Below are 18,223 nucleotides of genomic sequence, written 5' to 3' on the forward strand. Positions count from 1 at the left end.
GGAGTTAATGAAGCAATTAAACAACATTCAGAGATGCAACTTGAACGGCCTGCGGGGTGAATTTGCCTTGAAACACAACGCAAGCCTCGCCTCATGCAGGAGGGAGACACGACGGGGTGTGCAGACCCAGCACCACCGGGTGAAGGTGCCAGGACCACAGGACCGGGCTCCAGCGGTCACACTGCGCGAGCTGCCGGCAGCAAGTGGGATCTTGGTGGTGTTCGCACCGTTTTGGGGCCAGGAGGCGGTGTTCTGTGGCCGGAACACACACCCCTCATGGCACTATTTCTCCGCCCGTCGGCGGAAGGATTCTGAGCACAGTCGCAGTGCGCAGTTCGCCGCCCCGCGCGCTTCCCGCCCGCCTATAAAAGGGCCCGCGTACGGCCTCGCGCTCGTGGTATCCATCCGCCCCCAAGCTCGCTGAGGAGACGGCGGCCATTTTGTTCCGCGCTGGGGCTGAGCTGAGAGCGGCGGCGAAGGGGGGGGCGGGGGGAAAAGCGAGAAGGAAGAAAGAGAGAGGGCAGGAGTAGAGGGCACGGGGAAAGCACGACGGGCCGACAAGAGGAGAGGAGCCGGGCCAGCCGAGCAGCCAGCGGAGGGAGGGAAGCGGCGGAGAGGGGTCCGCCCGGCCGCTGAGAGGCGATGGCGGATATAGACAAGCTGAACATCGACAGCATCATCCAACGGCTGCTGGAGGGTGAGGGGCGGCGAGGGGCGGCGGGGGAAGAAAGGGATCCGGGACGGGCCGCGTGTGGGGGCCGGCATTGGGGGGGGGGGGAGCTGCGCTTTGTCCTCCGCTCATGGAGGGCTGCGTGCCCTCCGGAATGGAAGCGAGCCTTTCGGGTGAGCGGCCCCGGTCCGGCCTCGTGCCTTGTGTCTCAGGGCGGGCGCTTGAGAAGCTTCGTGGGTTTAACGTGTTTCCATCCTGCACGGCCATCTGTGGTGCTGCTGAAGCAAACAGAGGAAATGTCTTTTAGCCGTGCCGCGGTTTTTCCTCCTGGCAGCGCAGAAAGAACGGCGGTGCTGGTGGGGAAATGAGTCGGGACTGAAAATCCCATAGGTGTATTATGGGATTACTGAGCTAGAATAAGTAAAAGTAAATAGGGCTTTTTCTCTGATCCGTTGTGGGCTGTGCCTGTTACCAATTTAAACTACCCCGGCTTAAATTATTTAAAGGCTTCCCTTCGTAAATTTAGAGCAGGATTTTCCTGAAACTCTAGTAGCACAGTTTGTGGTGTCAGGTCCTGTGTGCCTTACCTCTGCTGACATTAATAAGAGCTCAGTTTTACTGTAAGTAATAGTTACAATTCTTACCTCGTCTGCTCTGGTGTAATTAATGCAATTTTCCCAGTGCAGGTCATTAAAAACAGGGAATAGGATAGCCTAGGAGGAAATGCAGTTGATTTTGAACAATTCTTCATGTTTAAAGTTTAAAAAGTAGCAAGGTGTGCTGTGCTGATAGTTCTTACCCAGCTCATACCCGTGTTACACGTTTGGAGGAGATGGGAGCTGGCAAATCAGGCTACAGAAGGCTTACTGACTGCCAGGATCATTCAAGAGGTGGACGTGTACCTAAAGATACCATTACTGGAGGTTGCATCAGCTGCCAGAACTGAAATGTTTTGGTTTTATTGACATTTCAGTTGGGATTTTGGGTTCTGTGAAGCCGTAATGGCTTTTCAGTATTTAAAATGATTACCAGAGTCACCGGTGCTGATGTGCATTTTTATTGCTTATTAAATGCCTGTTGTAAACATTTTTCTCAGGTAGTGATGGTTGACCTTTGTGACAGTCATTACTTTTTTTCACTTCTAGAAAGGACAAAATGATAGTACATTTTAGCAGGTGCCACACTGTGGATTGGGGATAAATTGTGTGAATTGCTGTGAGCATCGTTCTCTTTGGTTGTTCAAAATTTGACTCTTTCCCTGGAATTGCAGAGGTGCAGTTAGGTTGGTGGTGGGACTGAACTTGTACAGGGCGGATCTGCGTGGTGTTAAATGAGGGGGAAAAGTCAAGTCTGGAGTATGTGCAGTGTTTCTCATCCTATTTAATTTGGGATAAATGAGGAAATGTAAGAGGCATTTCTGCCTTACCTGGCATTCTTTTCAGTGTAGCGCTGGCACACAGCTGGGTGGTGTTAGTCCCACCAAGTCTGATGTATGTGTTTCAATTGATGGCCTTTCAGACAAGGCTGCACTCAGGTTGTTGCAGTCATAATCAAGTTTTTCAGTGTTGATGTTCTTAAAATGTTTCTTGTATATTTTTATAACTATTAGATAATTGTACTAGTAAAATGCAAAGGATATGAGCAGCTAATATGGCATTATCCCTTCTTCCTTTTTAAAGGTCAGGGAAAAAAAGTGTATTCTGGAGATAGCTGATGAAATACTCAAATCATTGTGAGCAGGCAGTTGTACCCGTGTCCTGTAAGGCACCTTAGCACTGTGCTGTCAGAAGACCGAGAGCTGTGCTGGATCTGATGGCCTAGGTAAAGCAAAGTCCTTAATTGGTGAATCATAATTCTTGCTTTTGTTCCTAATGTAGGGCATCAATAATTTATTCATCATTGGGTTTTTGCTTGCTTTCTATCATGACCGACTTTATGATATTTGAGGTAATTATGCAGATCAAATGACATTATTCTTTCTTTTCCAAGTAGCTGATACTGTCTCTGCTACATGGGCTAGTTTGCTAATTATTAAATTAGTCTTTAAAAAATCTGGGTATATTTATATCTTCTTATTCTGAAGTAAATATTTGGTGAGTCCTTCTTGCTCCAAATGTTTGTAGCACAGAGGCATCTGGCTTTGAGACGTCTCAACATTTTTCAGTAACGTTGTGCTCAGTCTCAGTGAGCAGGTCAGTGAAAGCACTAATGAGGGCTGTGTTCTGCTAGGAACATTTTCATGAGAACATGTTGTCTACTTTTGGTGCTTTTAGTAACTTTCCTAACAACGGTTTTCTCAAGAATAAGGCTTTTAAAGCGTGCTAAATGACAGTATCCTGCAGTGACTATTGAAAAGTTTCCTAAGTGTGCTTGATAGCAGATAAAGGCTCGTATTTTTATGACTGAGGAGTAACAGGGACAATCTTAAGAGCAAATTACTCTCCTTCCAGGAATACTTTAGGCAGTGACTTAATGGCTCTGAGCTTACAGCTTTATGTGCCTGCTAAACTGAAGCTGCAAGTAACATGAAGAATCAATGTCATCTGCATAGCAATGGAGAGGCTCCTAGGAAGTGGTGGAGTTCCTGCTTGGCTCTGGGCAAAGGATGAGTGAAAAAAAATTGAGATCCCTGAGTGAGCATGGCTTCCTTTCTGTGTTACATTACATTTGATAACAAGGCCCCTGTCCTCATCCTTCACCCAGAGTGGGTAGGGTCCAGGTTGAAAATGGTGCTCATGGCAACAAATCTAGTTAAGGAGATTGACATGCCCTAGTTTTAGCATGGTAATAATAAATAGCAGGGTGAAATAACAGAATTTCAGCATAAGAGGAACTCAGGCTGAAGGAAGTTGCTGAAAATCGTTTTTAGTGCTTTAGCCTCTGCAGGTGCTATTAAGGGAAAGCAAGTAATGAATGGAGGCTGCTTTGGATACAGTCATGCAGGGCCAGAATGGCAGTAGCCTTTTTGATAGCTGAAATCCTGGTTAGTGAACTAAAATCAGCAAAAATATTCTGAATCCTCTGACTTCCCTGTTAATACACCCACGGATTGCTATTCCCAGTAAAGCCTGTTGTATAGCTGTTGAGGAGATGCTCTCTTTAATTTGCTTTGAATGGTGGAAGATGATCATCCCATTATCAAAAATAGATAAGCCAAAGAGTACGGATAAACTTCTGACAATAGCAAAACCATTTCTTACAAGTGCAGTTTTCTGGTTTTGTGCCTTTCTGCTCAGACCCAGCATCGATTGGGTCTGAAGGCTTGCTTTCTGTTCAGCTTATGTCTGTCTGATTCTCACAGATGTTAATCAGAAATTGGGACAGGTTTCGCTTGGTAGGTTGGGATGCCGTGGTAGTTTCTAATAAACAGGCAGCACTCGTTGACCTCAGACTGTGCTTTTCAGTAGTAGCTAAATGTTAATTGCTTTGTGTTCTGTTGCAGCAATTTTTGATGACAGAGATAGGAGCCCTGTATCTGAAAGACGGGTTAGGTTCCTGTCACTGCCGTGGATTCAGATAAGTTGGTTACATGCTACATTTTATCTCCTAGTCAGTGAACCAGGAGTTTGTCATCTGAGGTTTGAGCCTGAGCACCTGTTGCTTTGTAGCTCTCTAGTTTGACAGTATGTTACAAAATGGAAACCTTGCGGTCATGGAAGATCTTGTGTTTGATAATGCTGCTGTGAACTGTTGCCTACGAAAAAGTAGTCTAGAACTTTTCCTTAGAGGCTTGGGCACTGTGGAGTTGCTTTTCAGTTTCAATTTTGCAGTGATCTGATCAAAGTTGTTACTGCCTGAAGTAAACCTAACGCTTTTAAAAATCAACCACCTCCAAGTTATTTATTCCCTTTGTGTCTGTGGTGCAAAATAAAACGTGAAGCTGTCATCAGGATCTGCCAAAAACAAGATAAAAACAACCTGTGGTATTTTTGGAAATGTCTCCAAGATTTCAAGCATCTTAATGTAAAATATGGCAAAACTAAAAGACTTGTTTAATAAGCTAAAAATGAACTGAGTTGCTGATAGACTGTTTTCTTTAAAACACTGCATACAAGAACTCAATTCCAGCACTTCAGTTGATGGCTTCTGGTAAAGTATTACTGAAGGACAGAGAAATGCACAGATCTGTTCATGGATCTAAACACTGAAATCTGTTAGTTTTTTTAATATCCTTTCTTAAGGATCCATCCCTTTTCTATTAACAGGTAACATTGATTTTATAATACCGTTACCTTCACCAAAGAGTTGTATGGCTCCACTGTGACCATTGGGAAATGCTGGTGATGGAATGTTGTGCACAGTCTGCTGCACTGCACACACATGGCTCTCTGATTGCTCTATGCTGAAGATCCTGCAGTTCCTGACCCGTCTGTCCTTCAGACACATCTAAAACTTGTCCTGGATGTCAGGTCCTGGCAGCTGCAGCTAAGATTTGTGCTGGCCCCGTGCACCAAAGTGGCAGGGATGTCCTTGCTCCTGCTTTTCTTCCTATCCTTCCTTTCCCCCTCTGCTGGGCAGCCGTCGTACTGCACTCGTGTCCTCATTTTAAAGTTGGGATCTGTGATCTGTTGTTGCTTTCCAGCAGCTCTCTCCCAGTCTTGAACAGCACAAAAATGAGTTTAGTAGTTGGTATCTATCACATGGTGTTTTGAGCAGGCTGTGAGGAGCCTGTGTAACCCTTAGAAATAAGGTCTGGAATAGCAAACACCAAAGGGATAAGAGCACGTAGGTGTCACTGCTGCAAAGCTATGGCTGGGCATCTGCTTAACGTGTTGGAAAAATGAACAGCTCTAGAATGCCAGTACCTTCATAGGGCTTAAACTTTTGTTTGGACAACAGATGTATTGCTCTCCTTTAAAGCTTTCCTGCGTTGGCATTGCTGTACATGGCTGTAGAAGCTGGAGTATTTTCTAGTTCAGCCACTGTGACTTGGAAGAGTAATCTGCAGAAGAGAGCATCCAGCTCTCAGGGAGTGATCTTTCCTGTCGTTTTTTCCAGCCAAGGGAGCCGTGTTTTTCCTAAGCTCCTACACTCATACATTGCAGATGATTTTGCTTGTTAGAAAGCCGCCCAGGCTGGACATTGAAACTCAAGCTCTCAAAATGAATTTTAAAAGCAAGAATGTTGCAGCCTAAAGGAGGAAGGAAATATATTTCTGTCTGGAAATAGTGCAGCAGTGTGTTGAGACAAGGTGCAAATAAAATATTATTTGAAGAGGCCTGGCTTTTTCCCTCGACTGATTAATCTTTAGCTTTTTTCGCTTTCAGTTCCAGACTGTCATTTCAGAGAGGTTATTTTTTATGCATTGAAAGAACAAATGTGTGAGTACAGCACTGTCAGCTGCTCTTTTGACTTTGACCAAGCTGTCAATTAGTAATGTACTGTCTGATCTCTACAAGCTGCCTGCTTTGGGTCCAAATCAGAGAAGAGAAACTTGGAATACCGCATTTTTCATAGGATACTATTTTTGCCCTTCTTACTGGGGCTAAATCGTTCAGGATTCAGTCGCAGAAGCCTCTTAAGAATTCAGACAGAGTGAATATCCTGCATTTTCTTGCCAGCTCTTTCATCATGATTGAGAAAACCCTTGCACTGAAGATGCAGATTTCTCAAACCAACGTGCGTCTTCGATTGTTCTGAGGCCAAAAATATTTTGCACAGCTTTTTGGTATATAGGCCACTGGTAGAAGTAATTGAACAAGCTCATTTCTCCTGTGCTGATCCTACTTTGGGTGAATGTCTGTCATTGGCAGGCAGCACGGAACAGAACTGAATCAAATCTTCCTGGTTTTCTTCTGTCCTTTTGACATCTGTGTTAATGAGTTTGTATAAACTGCAACAAAGCATCTCCTGGTCACACCGAGGATTCCTGCAACCAGATGACTGAAACTGCCTGGGGATTATGCTGGTCCAATGGAGATAGGTCAGAGACCTTGGAAACTTGAATCTGAAACAGTCCGTTTTCAGATTTCCATTTTATCTTCAACAAAAATGAATGCATTTGCTTTATTCGTGAGCTGTAGTGACTCAGAGTGTTGCTTACATTGTGTGCTTTTTTTAAATACTTAATTTATGTGTGTGAGATACAGGTTTTGATTTTATGTATTTTTTAGCAGTTTCTAGCAGGAGCAAATCATGGAAAATCTGAATTTTTGCCTGCATGTATTTCATCTCTGAAATCAAAGATGAATTCTACTATAGAAGAAGAATGGAGAAATTAGCATTTGCAGTTTAACCAACGGATCACTTTTTTCTGTACATTTCTGTTCCTTATTGCTTCTGGATATCTGGCATTTTTAGTACCTTGTTCATTGCTTGGGAGCATTGGGAAAATTACTGTATGGATGAAAAAATGACTGCACGGATGGGAAGCCTCATGTGTGATGAAGTGCTGTGACAAAGATTTAACTCTCATTTGTATGCTTCATTACTTGTAATATTTTAATGGAATACTTGAAGTTTAGTGGTAATTCCACATCGCCATGTGAGTAAATGCCAGTGGTGAGCAGTAACACATAGGCAGTGGGTAATAGAAGAGCATGTATTGCTTGAAAGAGAGTGTTGTTAAAGCAGTGACTTTTGGCCTGCACTTAACTGAATGTTGCCATCACTGCACGTTGTAATTTGGACTGAAGCTTGTTTGAGAAAAGGTTGTGTGCTTTACAGTCAGTAAAGTTGTCAGTGATTTGTAGTGCAGACAGTGTGAGCACCACTAGGGTCTCTGACAGGAGTTGGTGTGCAGGGTAGGGCTGTTTTGGTGGAAACACCGCGTGCCAGCAGAGGTTGTCTGTAACATGGTCACCTCTTTATTCTTCATCTGAAGAAGGCATGCTAACTGAACAGTGTCTTCTGCCTGTGATCAGAAACCTGAACTAAAGTTGGGAACTTAAATGCTAATAAGAGAACATAATCCTTCTGGAAAGTAGTTCTTGCTCCTTCTCTTCCCAGAGCATTCCACCCTCTCCCCCCAAGCCTTCTCCTTACTCTGGAATTCTCTCTTGTTTCATAAACCAAAAGGTGTGCAGTGACAGTAACAATGTAAACAGAAACACTTTCTCCATTCACTCAATCTAACCATGACAAATGCTCTTGCATGCAATTTCGGTACAGCTGAAAAATTATGGCTAAAAGACATTTCCTTTGTATTTCTGGGCAGCAGAAAATGGTGTCCGCGACTGAGGGGTGGATCGGATAAATGGAGGAAGAACTCTTCTGGTAGCTACAGGAACTTATTCATGCCGAGCTGGTGTCCTTGTCATGTGGCTGAGCATTGGCAGGTGATAAAGGGAGCCAAACACTGTGAGGTGGTGTTGTACTGGAGGAGGTGGAAAGAGTGAAGGATTGGAAAAACAGCCTGAGCTGGGAGATGAATCTCGTACCAGGTTGCCTTTCACTGTGTTCAAAGGGACTGGTAAGGAGAGAGCTAAAGGAGAAAACACAGAAAATACAGTGCTTGCTTTAGTATAGGTGAGTTTGTTAGGGCTCCAAGTGAGTAATGAAATGGCTCAACTTAAATGGCTGAAGAACTAGAATCTCCTTTTCTGAAATACATGAGCTGTTTCCCTCTTGATTAAATCCTTTGTAGGTTGAGACAGTCAATTTCTCCGTAGTAGAGACTTTCAAGGCAGTAATGATGCTAATAGCTCCCTCTCAGCTTTGTTGTAGAATTCATCAGTTTGGTGGCTTTGATTTTAATGTGTTGAAGAAATTATTCTGGTCCTAGGCCCTTTCTTCAGCTCTGCACTTGTTCTCTTGTTGTTCCTCCTCCTCCTTGGCACAAGCAAGAAGCGGGAAGGCCTGAGGATGGGATTTATAGGAAGCTTCTAAAATAAATGTGTTCACAGTCCTGATCATACGGAGCAGAAATTCTGTTTGAAGGGTTCCCACCTCTCCCTGCAGTTGCCAGATGTTCAATGCATTCATCTTTTCCTGAGGGACTGGTGGAATAAGTTCACGGGAGGGTGAAATAGGAGTAGTAAAAAGGTAAAATGTTGTCTTGCAATATTGATGACGGTTCAGTACTACTAACTTCTGCAGCATGCCCTGTAACTTTGAGGCAGTTTTTAGGAACACAGTTATATTTGTCTGACTGGTCCATTTAGATTGTAAAACAGTCGTTAAGGGTGTGCCAGGTCATTCGATTTTGACAGGTCTTGTTTTGTGGAGGCATTTTCTGAGGATGAAATGCAGGTAGCATGCTACCTTCGGGTTAGTTTAACCGAAACCTGACTGATGAGCAGAATGAAACTATGTTTCATAAACCTTGTGTGGCTTGGATATTTTCTTCATCTAAGGAAATGGATTTTGTTTTGTTTTTATGAATTCTGGGGCTCAAACTGCTTACTTTTCAGCTTTATCTGTGGTCTGACTGCTTTCATCTGCCAGTAGTTAGCTTAACCTCCGGCTGGTGCTGGTGATGGGCTGACAAGCGTGTTCACATGTCCGACATTCCCATATGCATTTATAATGGCCTGCTTTAAACTTATTTTAAGAGTTCAGAGCAGTTTGAATAAGACAGCAAACAGCTGAGTTTAGCAGCTAAGCATAAATACAGAATACTGTAAAATCTTGTTGAAGTATTCAATTGTAAAAGAACATTTGTGTTCTCGTTCAATGTTAGTGGTGTTTTGGCACCCTTGAAATAACGCTGGGAATACTCTTGGCTTGGGTAACTGACTTCTGGTTCCTTCCAACAGTGAGAGGATCAAAACCAGGTAAAAATGTCCAACTTCAAGAGAATGAAATCAGAGGACTGTGCTTGAAATCCAGAGAAATTTTTCTCAGTCAGCCTATTCTGCTAGAACTTGAAGCTCCACTGAAAATATGTGGTAAGTGCTGTGATTTGATGCGTGGTTGGGAGTGGGGGGCATTTAGATGGATATCCTCTTTTAAGCAGAGGATGAATGCCAGATGCTGGTTTCGCTTACGAAACTGATGAATGATTGTAGCAAAAGGGAAAGTAAGCTGTCCTGAGTGCTTCAAGTGGAGGAATGGGAAGGAGGTAAGTGCAATTTGTAGAGGGGACCAAAAAATCCCAAATCAGAAAGTAACTGGTCCTGTTTGATCGAGTCTCTTGGGAAAGGGTTTCAGAAGAAGTTTTGGAAAGAAATTTTTCTATCCGTTACTGCTTAGGTCAGTCATCATTTTTCACAAGGAGAAAAAAGGAGACACAGTAATTGATGGTAGCTGCTGTTCAGAGCTGAATTGTGGTTTGACACAATTTAAAAATCTTTCTGGAAACTGAAGTTTCTGTATCACCTCTGGTTTGGCTTCACCGTATTTCCACGTGGTGATATTGCTCATTTTTCACACGTGCATGTCTAGGTATGCTAGAAGGATGAGGGATGTCAGAATAAATCCTCAATAAATGCACGCCAGCAGAGGTTCCAGGAAGCAGTATTTTATCCTGCTCCAGCACTGCGGATCTGCTTCTGAAGTAGCTTGTTCAATATTTATAATATGTGGTAGTCTTAAAAACAGATTTATTGTTCTGCTTGCCAGAAACAAAACCATGATTTAAACCAAAGGCAGAAATATCAATTTCTTCCAATCCGACTTCCCTGCTAGAATTTGAGTTACTGGGTGTTGCAGGAGAACACCAGACACGGCATGGAGGAAAGGAAATTCCCCAAGCAGTTTTTCCATCAGTGTCACTACTGAAGTGTGGCTGTATCAAGGATGAAGTAGAGGTTCCTAGTCTTGCTGCCAGTAGTCAAGTAAAGGGATTAACTGGATGCCACACTTCTGCTTGAGTGCACAGAGTTGATTTCCTGGGATCTTGGAGTTGTGTTATGAGTATGTGAGTATTTCTGAGTAGATGCATGGAGTCATGGTGTGTTCTTAGTCAGTGCCTTACGCAGATACCAGCTTTTGGAGCGCGGTGGCAGAAAGACAAACATGTCACCTTCAGGAATGCTGCAGGCAGTATCTGTCTGCAGGTTTTTCCTGTTTGTGCTGCTTCTCTATTAAAAAAAAAAGGTAAGATATCACAAAGTCAGTTACATGCCATTTCTGACTGCTTCTTACAGGTGACATCCATGGACAATACTATGACTTGCTTCGGCTCTTTGAATATGGAGGCTTTCCACCAGAAAGCAACTACCTGTTCCTTGGTGACTATGTTGACAGAGGAAAGCAGTCTTTAGAAACAATTTGTCTTCTATTGGCCTACAAAATTAAATATCCAGAGAACTTTTTCCTCCTCAGAGGGAACCATGAATGTGCCAGCATTAATAGAATTTATGGATTTTATGACGAATGTAAGTAATATGGACAGACGTGGGGATCTTTGGTTTGGGAAGGCAGGGTAGGAGGTGCTTGCTGTCTTCTAGACTTCCAGTAATAAATGGCTTTCTGAACTTGCAGTTAGCTCTGCCTAGATCCATGGCCCCATGCAAAGAGGTAATTTTGTTTATTGGCCACTGAAGTTAAGCAGCTGTTCCCACCGGTATGCATTTGTAAAGTTCTTAAGGCTGTCTGGTCAGAGATTAGGGAGTTTTACTTTGCTTTACAGTTTCAGTTACTTCCATCTGCCTTACGAGGTGTAGCACTGGGGCAGGGGCTGCTCTGTACTGTTGTGTGGCAGTGCTTGCAGCCTAGTTCCCAGTCAGTCCTGTGACTTAACAGATGCATACGTTCATATGTTTCAAAAGGATGTGACCCAATCCCATGTGGAGGAGGTGAAGCTGTTATGGTGGTTGGGTACTGAGGCATCCTCACTGCTCCTGCTGAGGATGTGCTTGGAGCTCACAAGATGTTCTCTCTGTGTCTCGTTGTCCTTTTCCAACAAGGAAGCAGAGTTGTGTGGTGTTTGAGCTGACTCCTAGAGATGAATCACAGGTGTAGTCACACGGTGCAGAGATGTTCAGGGTTCGTATCTGCTGCGAGAGTCGCTTGGAAGGTCAAACAGCAGCAGCTTCATGTTTTTCAGTCCTATTTCTTTGCCCAGAGAGACTTTGCAGTAAAGAATTTGAAGGGAAAACTGCTTTTGAGGGAGTGCTATCTATCCCTAAGAAAAAGCAGCCCATGGCATTTTCTTTTTTTAATTGATCAGATTCTCCAAGGGATTTTTTTCCAAAGCAAAGTGGAAGCAGGAGTCTGGCTGCCAGCAGTACAGCATTCTCTTGAGTGTACAGGAGTGTACAGTCCTGAGCCATTTCAAAGCTGTGTCTCTGCCACACAGATAGAGGCCTTGCAGCTTTCTTAGCAGTATGTCAGCGGGTTCCAGAGAAGATAAATAATTGTGTGTAAACTTTACTGTTCACTTTTTGCAAGTCGTAGTTACAGGCAGCCATGTTAGGTTATTTGTAGCTGTGTTAGAGAAGTATATTGACTCTTCTTCCCCTGCCCATCCTTTCTAGGTAAGAGAAGATACAATATTAAGCTGTGGAAAACCTTCACAGATTGTTTTAACTGTTTACCAATTGCAGCAATTGTGGATGAGAAGATATTCTGCTGTCATGGAGGTGAGTTCTTTAGTTGATATTTTATAAAAATGTAACACCCTGTACTACTGAAATATTGGCAATTTCATATTCATGATGTGTGCTCCTCTGTTGCTGGAAAACATTATTTTGTGGGGGTTTTTTTGTTGTTTTGGAGCTCATTATTGAGGTTTTGGAACTTCAGGGATTTGTCTGCCTCGCTTTGTGTTGAGAGCCTGCTTAGTGGGAGTGCTGTGAACTGCTGAGCTGGTAGTTCTCCTTTATTTTCAGCTGGGACATCTCTAGTACTGTCTCCTTTGGAATAAAGAGCCTCTAATGGTTTTTTTTCCTTGCATGACCAGAAGTTGTACAAACATTCTGAAAGCAGTGTTTTAGTGCTTCGTTTACAGATTGGCCCATTATGCTATGTGACACTTGTTAATTACTTGGAAAAGCTGCACGAAGCATTTAAGCTGCAACATGTATATTATCACCTGCAAGTAGTAATCACCTGCAGTTGCTTGAGAGGAATATCAGTAAAAAAAAATGGTATGAGATCTGATCCTGCATTCCATGTTATTCAGCCTGATCTTTACAATAAACAGGCCTTGTGACCTCTAGTATTAATATCTCTTAAGAGCTCTTCTAACAGACACTTACAGGCTATTAAAGTGGGTTGGTTGTAATCCTTTACATGTGGAAATGGCTCTGCTTATCTTGCTCTCAGAATATCTTGTTGTGTCTTCTGTCAGAAAAGCTTTAAAAAAAAATGCTGGATTGAAATGTTGGTTCACATTGCCGTTGGACCACAGCACACGTTGATGGTGGATCAGTCTGTGAGCATCCTTCATCTTGAGCTGATGCCTCTGTTTCACACTGAGTTGGAGTAAAAAGCGAGCTGTGTCTCTCACCTCACCCAGGTTTGTCACCAGACCTGCAGTCGATGGAGCAGATCAGACGAATTATGCGCCCCACTGATGTACCTGACCAAGGTCTTCTTTGTGATCTCCTGTGGTCTGACCCTGACAAGGATGTCTTAGGATGGGGTGAAAATGACAGAGGAGTGTCCTTTACTTTCGGAGCTGAAGTGGTTGCTAAGTTTCTCCATAAACATGACTTGGATCTCATATGTAGAGCTCATCAGGTATTTTAATTTTGTGTGTTAAACTGTAGAATAATTGAAATGGAAGGGACCTGGGGTGGTCATCTGCACACACAAAACAGCGTGGAGCAAAACGGTGTCAGACCAGACACACAGCATCTCATCCATCTGACTTTTAAATATCTGCAAGGGTGGAGGTTCCAGCATCTTGGAGGAACTTGTCCACTGCTTAAAAACCTTTATAATTAGTTCTTAATACATTCATAGTGTGGGTCTGAGATTTGAACAAGATAGCTTTGAGTGTAGCAGAACTCTGGTGGCTTTTATTGTTGATGGCCCTTGTTGCTAAACTGGAACTTGTGATGTTTGTCCAGTTTGGGGGTAAAAGTCTAGGACCTGTGCTCCTTGGCTGTAACTGTTTCTTCAGCTGCTGACTCTGCTAGAGCTGTACTTTGTCTGGAAGAAATTGCCCGGTGTAACTCTGCGTTTCTCTCCAAAGGTTGTGGAAGATGGATATGAGTTTTTTGCAAAAAGACAATTGGTGACTCTCTTTTCTGCCCCAAATTACTGTGGAGAATTTGATAACGCAGGTGCCATGATGAGTGTGGATGAAACCCTAATGTGTTCTTTTCAGGTATTGTATCTGACAACTTTACCTCCTAGTTACTGCAGTCACACTTCAGATTCCCTCTTTCCATTTATCCGTACCATCACAAAACTGTAGCACTGCTTCCGATAGATCTCACAGATACCAAATGTAGGCAGAGCTGTGTTTGCCCTTGTGGCCTTAATGCAGTGAGCCCTGACTGGTGTGATGAACCGCTTGACCCTGGGATTAAATCGCTGGAGCAAAGCTATCAGCTGTCTTCCTGCTTCCACTGGCACGGGCTTTCTGGTCAGCTGCTCTAAGGCCTGCCAGAGCTCAGAGCAGAAAATCTATTTACTTCAGAGGCTTTCGAGCCGCCCGGATGATCTGTGTAAAAGGCCTAATGCTAGCAAATGGATTGTTGGGGTGTGAGACTGCTGGCGGCTTTCCTTAAAGGCTGAACTGTCTCTTTCAGATTTTGAAACCCGCAGAGAAGAAGAAGCCCAACGCTAGCAGACCCGTAACACCTCCCAGGAGTATGATCACAAAGCAAGCAAAGAAATAGTCCACGTGGTACTGCCTGGCTGGGACTTGTATCATAATATGTAACCTTCATTTTTAAACTGTAACGTGTACTGTTCAGCTTGCTCAAAATAGAACGTGTTTGTGGTTTCCCTTTTGATTTGATGAATGGCATTTGCTGGTTGTAGCAGCAAATGAAGGACTTTTCTCCCTTCTAGGAAAAGAGTTTTAAACTTTCCTTCTGTTGGTGTTCCCGCTGTACACTCCAGCATTTATCCTGTCATTATGGGTAACTGTACAACTGACTTTCTCAATCTGTACGACGAGTAGTGTAAATGCTTGTTTTCTCCTTTAGGATCTAAAGAGGGCACTAGTGTGCTGTGAGAGTAGGGCTTTGTTACTGTCGGAGATTACATTGTTTATACAAACCACTGTGAACTTTTTTTACGTTAAAATTTGTTTTAAAGGGATTGCTTTTCTTTTTATGTCTTGTCCTGTACACGTTGGTTTTATCGCTGTCAACATTAGAAATAACCTTCAACCTCCCCAGCATCACTGGTATGATGTATATTTAATGAAAACACACATCCCTGTCCTTTAAGTGACAACTAAAGCCATTATTTCAAGTGTTCGTGTCTTTCCTGAAGCCAAAGTCTGCATAGAGATCTGTGTGTACACGACCCACCGCACTGAGCTGGCAGGGCTTTCCATTCATGCCTTCCTCGTGGAGAGAAAAGGAAGTCTGGACTTGAAGTAGCGAGTAGAAATGCTGTGCTGTTTGTTCTATTCACAGTAAAACACAATTTTGTACAGTTTCTGTATGCTCTATCAAACGGACTTCTTACAGTTGCATCAGGCCCGTGTCAGACAGCTGGAAGTTACGGAAACGGCTCCACGTCTGCCCGAATGGCTTGGAGCATTGTGGCCTAAAGACTTTGTTCTACGGAGGCGCCCAGGAAGCAGCTGGAAGAGCCAACCCGAGGCATCGATCAGCAGTTTATACAGATACCTCACGGTATCTCGTTTTTTAAGACTTTTTTGAACAGATGACAGTGTACAATACCATGTAGTGAAAATCGCTTATTAAATGAAGAAATTGTTAACTCCTCTCGGTGTCGGTTTATCACAGCGTGTGCACTACTGCTATCAGAGGACATGACTTAGAGAAATAAATCGTTCTGGAAACACACACCCTTCTGGTTTGGATTTGTCTGAGCTGCACACACTAGAGCTGTGCCTCTGAATTCTAGATAAAGAAAGTCGGTGTGCTTTAGCACTGCTGTTACGTTACCAAGGTTTGGTACACATGCCAACTGCAGCAGTTTGCTGTGGGAGGAAATAGGTCAGGTGCAGCATGGGCAGCCTGCTGTCCTGCTCTGCTGTCTGTGTGCATCTCTCACCTGCTCCCGTGTGCTTTGCAGCAGTAGAGCTGGACGTGGAGGTGACTGGGGCGGTTTGTTGGTGTCAGGGCTGTGCAGGGCCTGCGGGTGCCGCTCCATTTGGCACTGAAACATCTGCCCTGGGTCAGCCACCAGCTCTGCTCTGGCATCCTGCTCATCAGATCAGTTTCTGCTCCTTTCTCCTGGAGTGAGCTGAACTTTGTTGATGAGAACGCAGTGGGCCGGGCCCAGCTATTGATCTTCACATTTTGAAATGCACTGCTCAGCTAAATCTAAGCATTTTCCTACTCAGATTTTTGCTTTCTAAAAGTAATTAATCAAGCTGCCTCTGTAAGCCTCTGTAACCGTTCATGGCCCCATCAGATTAGGTGTTGGATTGGCTGGAAGAGGGCTTTCTCACAATGTGCTTTCACCTCTTAAATCACATTTGTGGTTTTCTTGATAGCTTTATCATTTTTCTACCACTGCATAAAATAGTGGTGTGCATTGTTACTCATCTGGTTATTAGAGAACATGCAGAACCAGCTCTCACTACAGGAATGCACTGACCCATCTGTGCAGCAGCCTTCGTTGGTGCGTCACACCTTTTTCCCCTGACTGCAGCTCTGCCCTCAGATGTGGCTTTAGTGACACACCACGCCTATTCTGGGCTCTGTTTTCTGCCTGACTGCATTCCCCAGGCGGCAGCTGCTGGGCTGAAGGAAGTCCCAAAGCACGCTGTGGCGGTGGGGAAGGTTCATGCCCTCTGTGTTTGTGTCCCTGGTTTGCTTTAGGATTTGTCGACCCTGTGCTGTGATGTGAAGCTGCAGCACTGTGAAATGAAGAACAAAGCATTCATTTTGCATGCAGTGCAGCGCAGGACCGGACTAAAGGCACTCAGGCCGTACAGGAGGCTACGGGAGTTTCAGCAACGTCTGCCCTGGTGTACACAGCATCCTTTACATCCAAGTTTCATGCTGAACAACATGAATTGTTGAATGAGAAGTGGATGTAAGAGAGCGCTTTTGGATGCGGCAGCGTCAGGCCTGAGTCCTGCAAAGCAGCCAAAAGCAGACGGGCTGGGGAAGGCTTCAGGGCAGGCAAGGCTGCAGTGCAGGTGCTGGAGATGGGCTGAGCTCCCTCGTGCTGTTGGCTCACACGGGGTTGTGCAAAGCGGTTCCTATTCAAAGCATTGCCTCGCAGAACGTGACTCTGAGCACGTTCTCTCTGGGGACCTTGGGGAGTGCAGGTCTTTTTCTTTGTCAGATGCAGCCCAAGCCCTTCCTTTCAGCATCCGCGCTCTCCGCATGTTCCGCTTAGGGTGCAGGTGGCCAATGCTGAGCATCCGCAACAGCCCAGAGGCTGCTGACCTCCTGCAGCCCAGCACACCATCCTGACACATCCCAGTGCAGGGAGGCGCATCCTGCGATTAACAAGGTTACAAGCACTGTTACTATAAAAAGAAAACACTACATACACTCACTGCATGTATATTTTCTAGAGTGACTGCCTTCAGCAAATGGATTAAAAATAACTAGTCGTAGAATGGTTGGAGTCAGAAGGGACCCCCAAAGGCCGTCTGCTCCCACTGCTCGCAGTGCACAGGGACACCCACAGCTCCAGCAGTGCTCACTGCCCCGTCCCCTGACCATGGCTGTGTGCACCAGCTCTCTGGGCACCCCGTGCAGTGCCTCACTGCGCTCAGGGTCAAAACTTTTGCCTTGTATCCAATCTAAATCTCCTTTTAATTTGGTAGAATCAGCCAGCTGTGATGAGGTGTGTTTTGGCAATAGAAGAACATGGCTGAGCTGACAGTAAATCCTCAAGAGCTGCTCTGAGCATTCTTGGCCTTGTTGTCCATTCCCCCCCCGAAAAAAAAAGTTGTCCCCAAGCTGAGGAGCAATGACAATTTGCCCCAGCATGGATCAGAGCTGGTGGAGGCCCCGTTCCACAGTGAGACTGGAGCTGATGACAGCCAGGAGCACAAGGTACTTCTCTGACCCACAGAGCTTAACCTGCATTCCCCATCCTGTCGGCTGACTCAGCTCTCACGCAGCACAGCAGCTGGCTGTGTTTTCTCCTTAAATCCTGCACTCCTTACCAAGAACAGATTTGGGTCTGCAGGGCACTCACGAGGAAGCACTGCTGTCTGCAGCTTCAGTCCTGAGCTGGTGCCTTCTTGCATTTGCTGATTGCGTTGGTGTTTTGGGGACCAGCTGAGATCAAATGCCTAAATGAGCTGGAAACGCCCAGGTTAAAGCTCCTCCTCCCTGCTGCTGCAGGGTCACACCTGTGCTGTTCTCTGTAAGTAGGTGCTTTGGGGAGGGGGCTCTGGGACTCTGCACTGGGCATTGCATGCACTGCTTCCCCTTCACCCTGGGGAATGGGCTGAGGACAGGGCTGTGTGCTGGGGTTAAGGTTCCGGGAAAAGTGTTAGGCTCTCCAGAAGGAAAAAGAAACAGGTAAAAACAGAGCTTTTGCTTGGTGGAGCACTGAGGATATTTTGAGTTCGTTGCAGCAGAGACTCCTCCCTGATCCTTT

At 44.7% G+C, this 18,223-nt stretch overlaps 1 protein-coding gene across 1 annotated transcript; it reads left to right on the forward strand.

Annotated features, from left to right (window-relative positions):
- Positions 1-446: 446 nt before the first annotated feature.
- PPP1CC (protein phosphatase 1 catalytic subunit gamma) lies at positions 447-15,489 on the forward strand. The gene is made up of 7 exons (XM_042828877.1): positions 447-697; positions 9,367-9,498; positions 10,699-10,929; positions 12,031-12,135; positions 13,014-13,237; positions 13,695-13,829; positions 14,257-15,489. The coding sequence occupies exons 1-7, from the start codon at positions 643-645 to the stop codon at positions 14,344-14,346; spliced, it is 972 nt and encodes a 323-aa protein (XP_042684811.1). The 5' UTR covers positions 447-642; the 3' UTR covers positions 14,347-15,489.
- Positions 15,490-18,223: the final 2,734 nt, after the last annotated feature.

This window comes from Centrocercus urophasianus, unplaced genomic scaffold, assembly GCF_019232065.1.
Source record: "Centrocercus urophasianus isolate 14NV4802_14NV808 unplaced genomic scaffold, USGS_Curo_1.0 seq_30, whole genome shotgun sequence".
NCBI classification, from domain to species: Eukaryota; Metazoa; Chordata; class Aves; order Galliformes; family Phasianidae; genus Centrocercus; species Centrocercus urophasianus.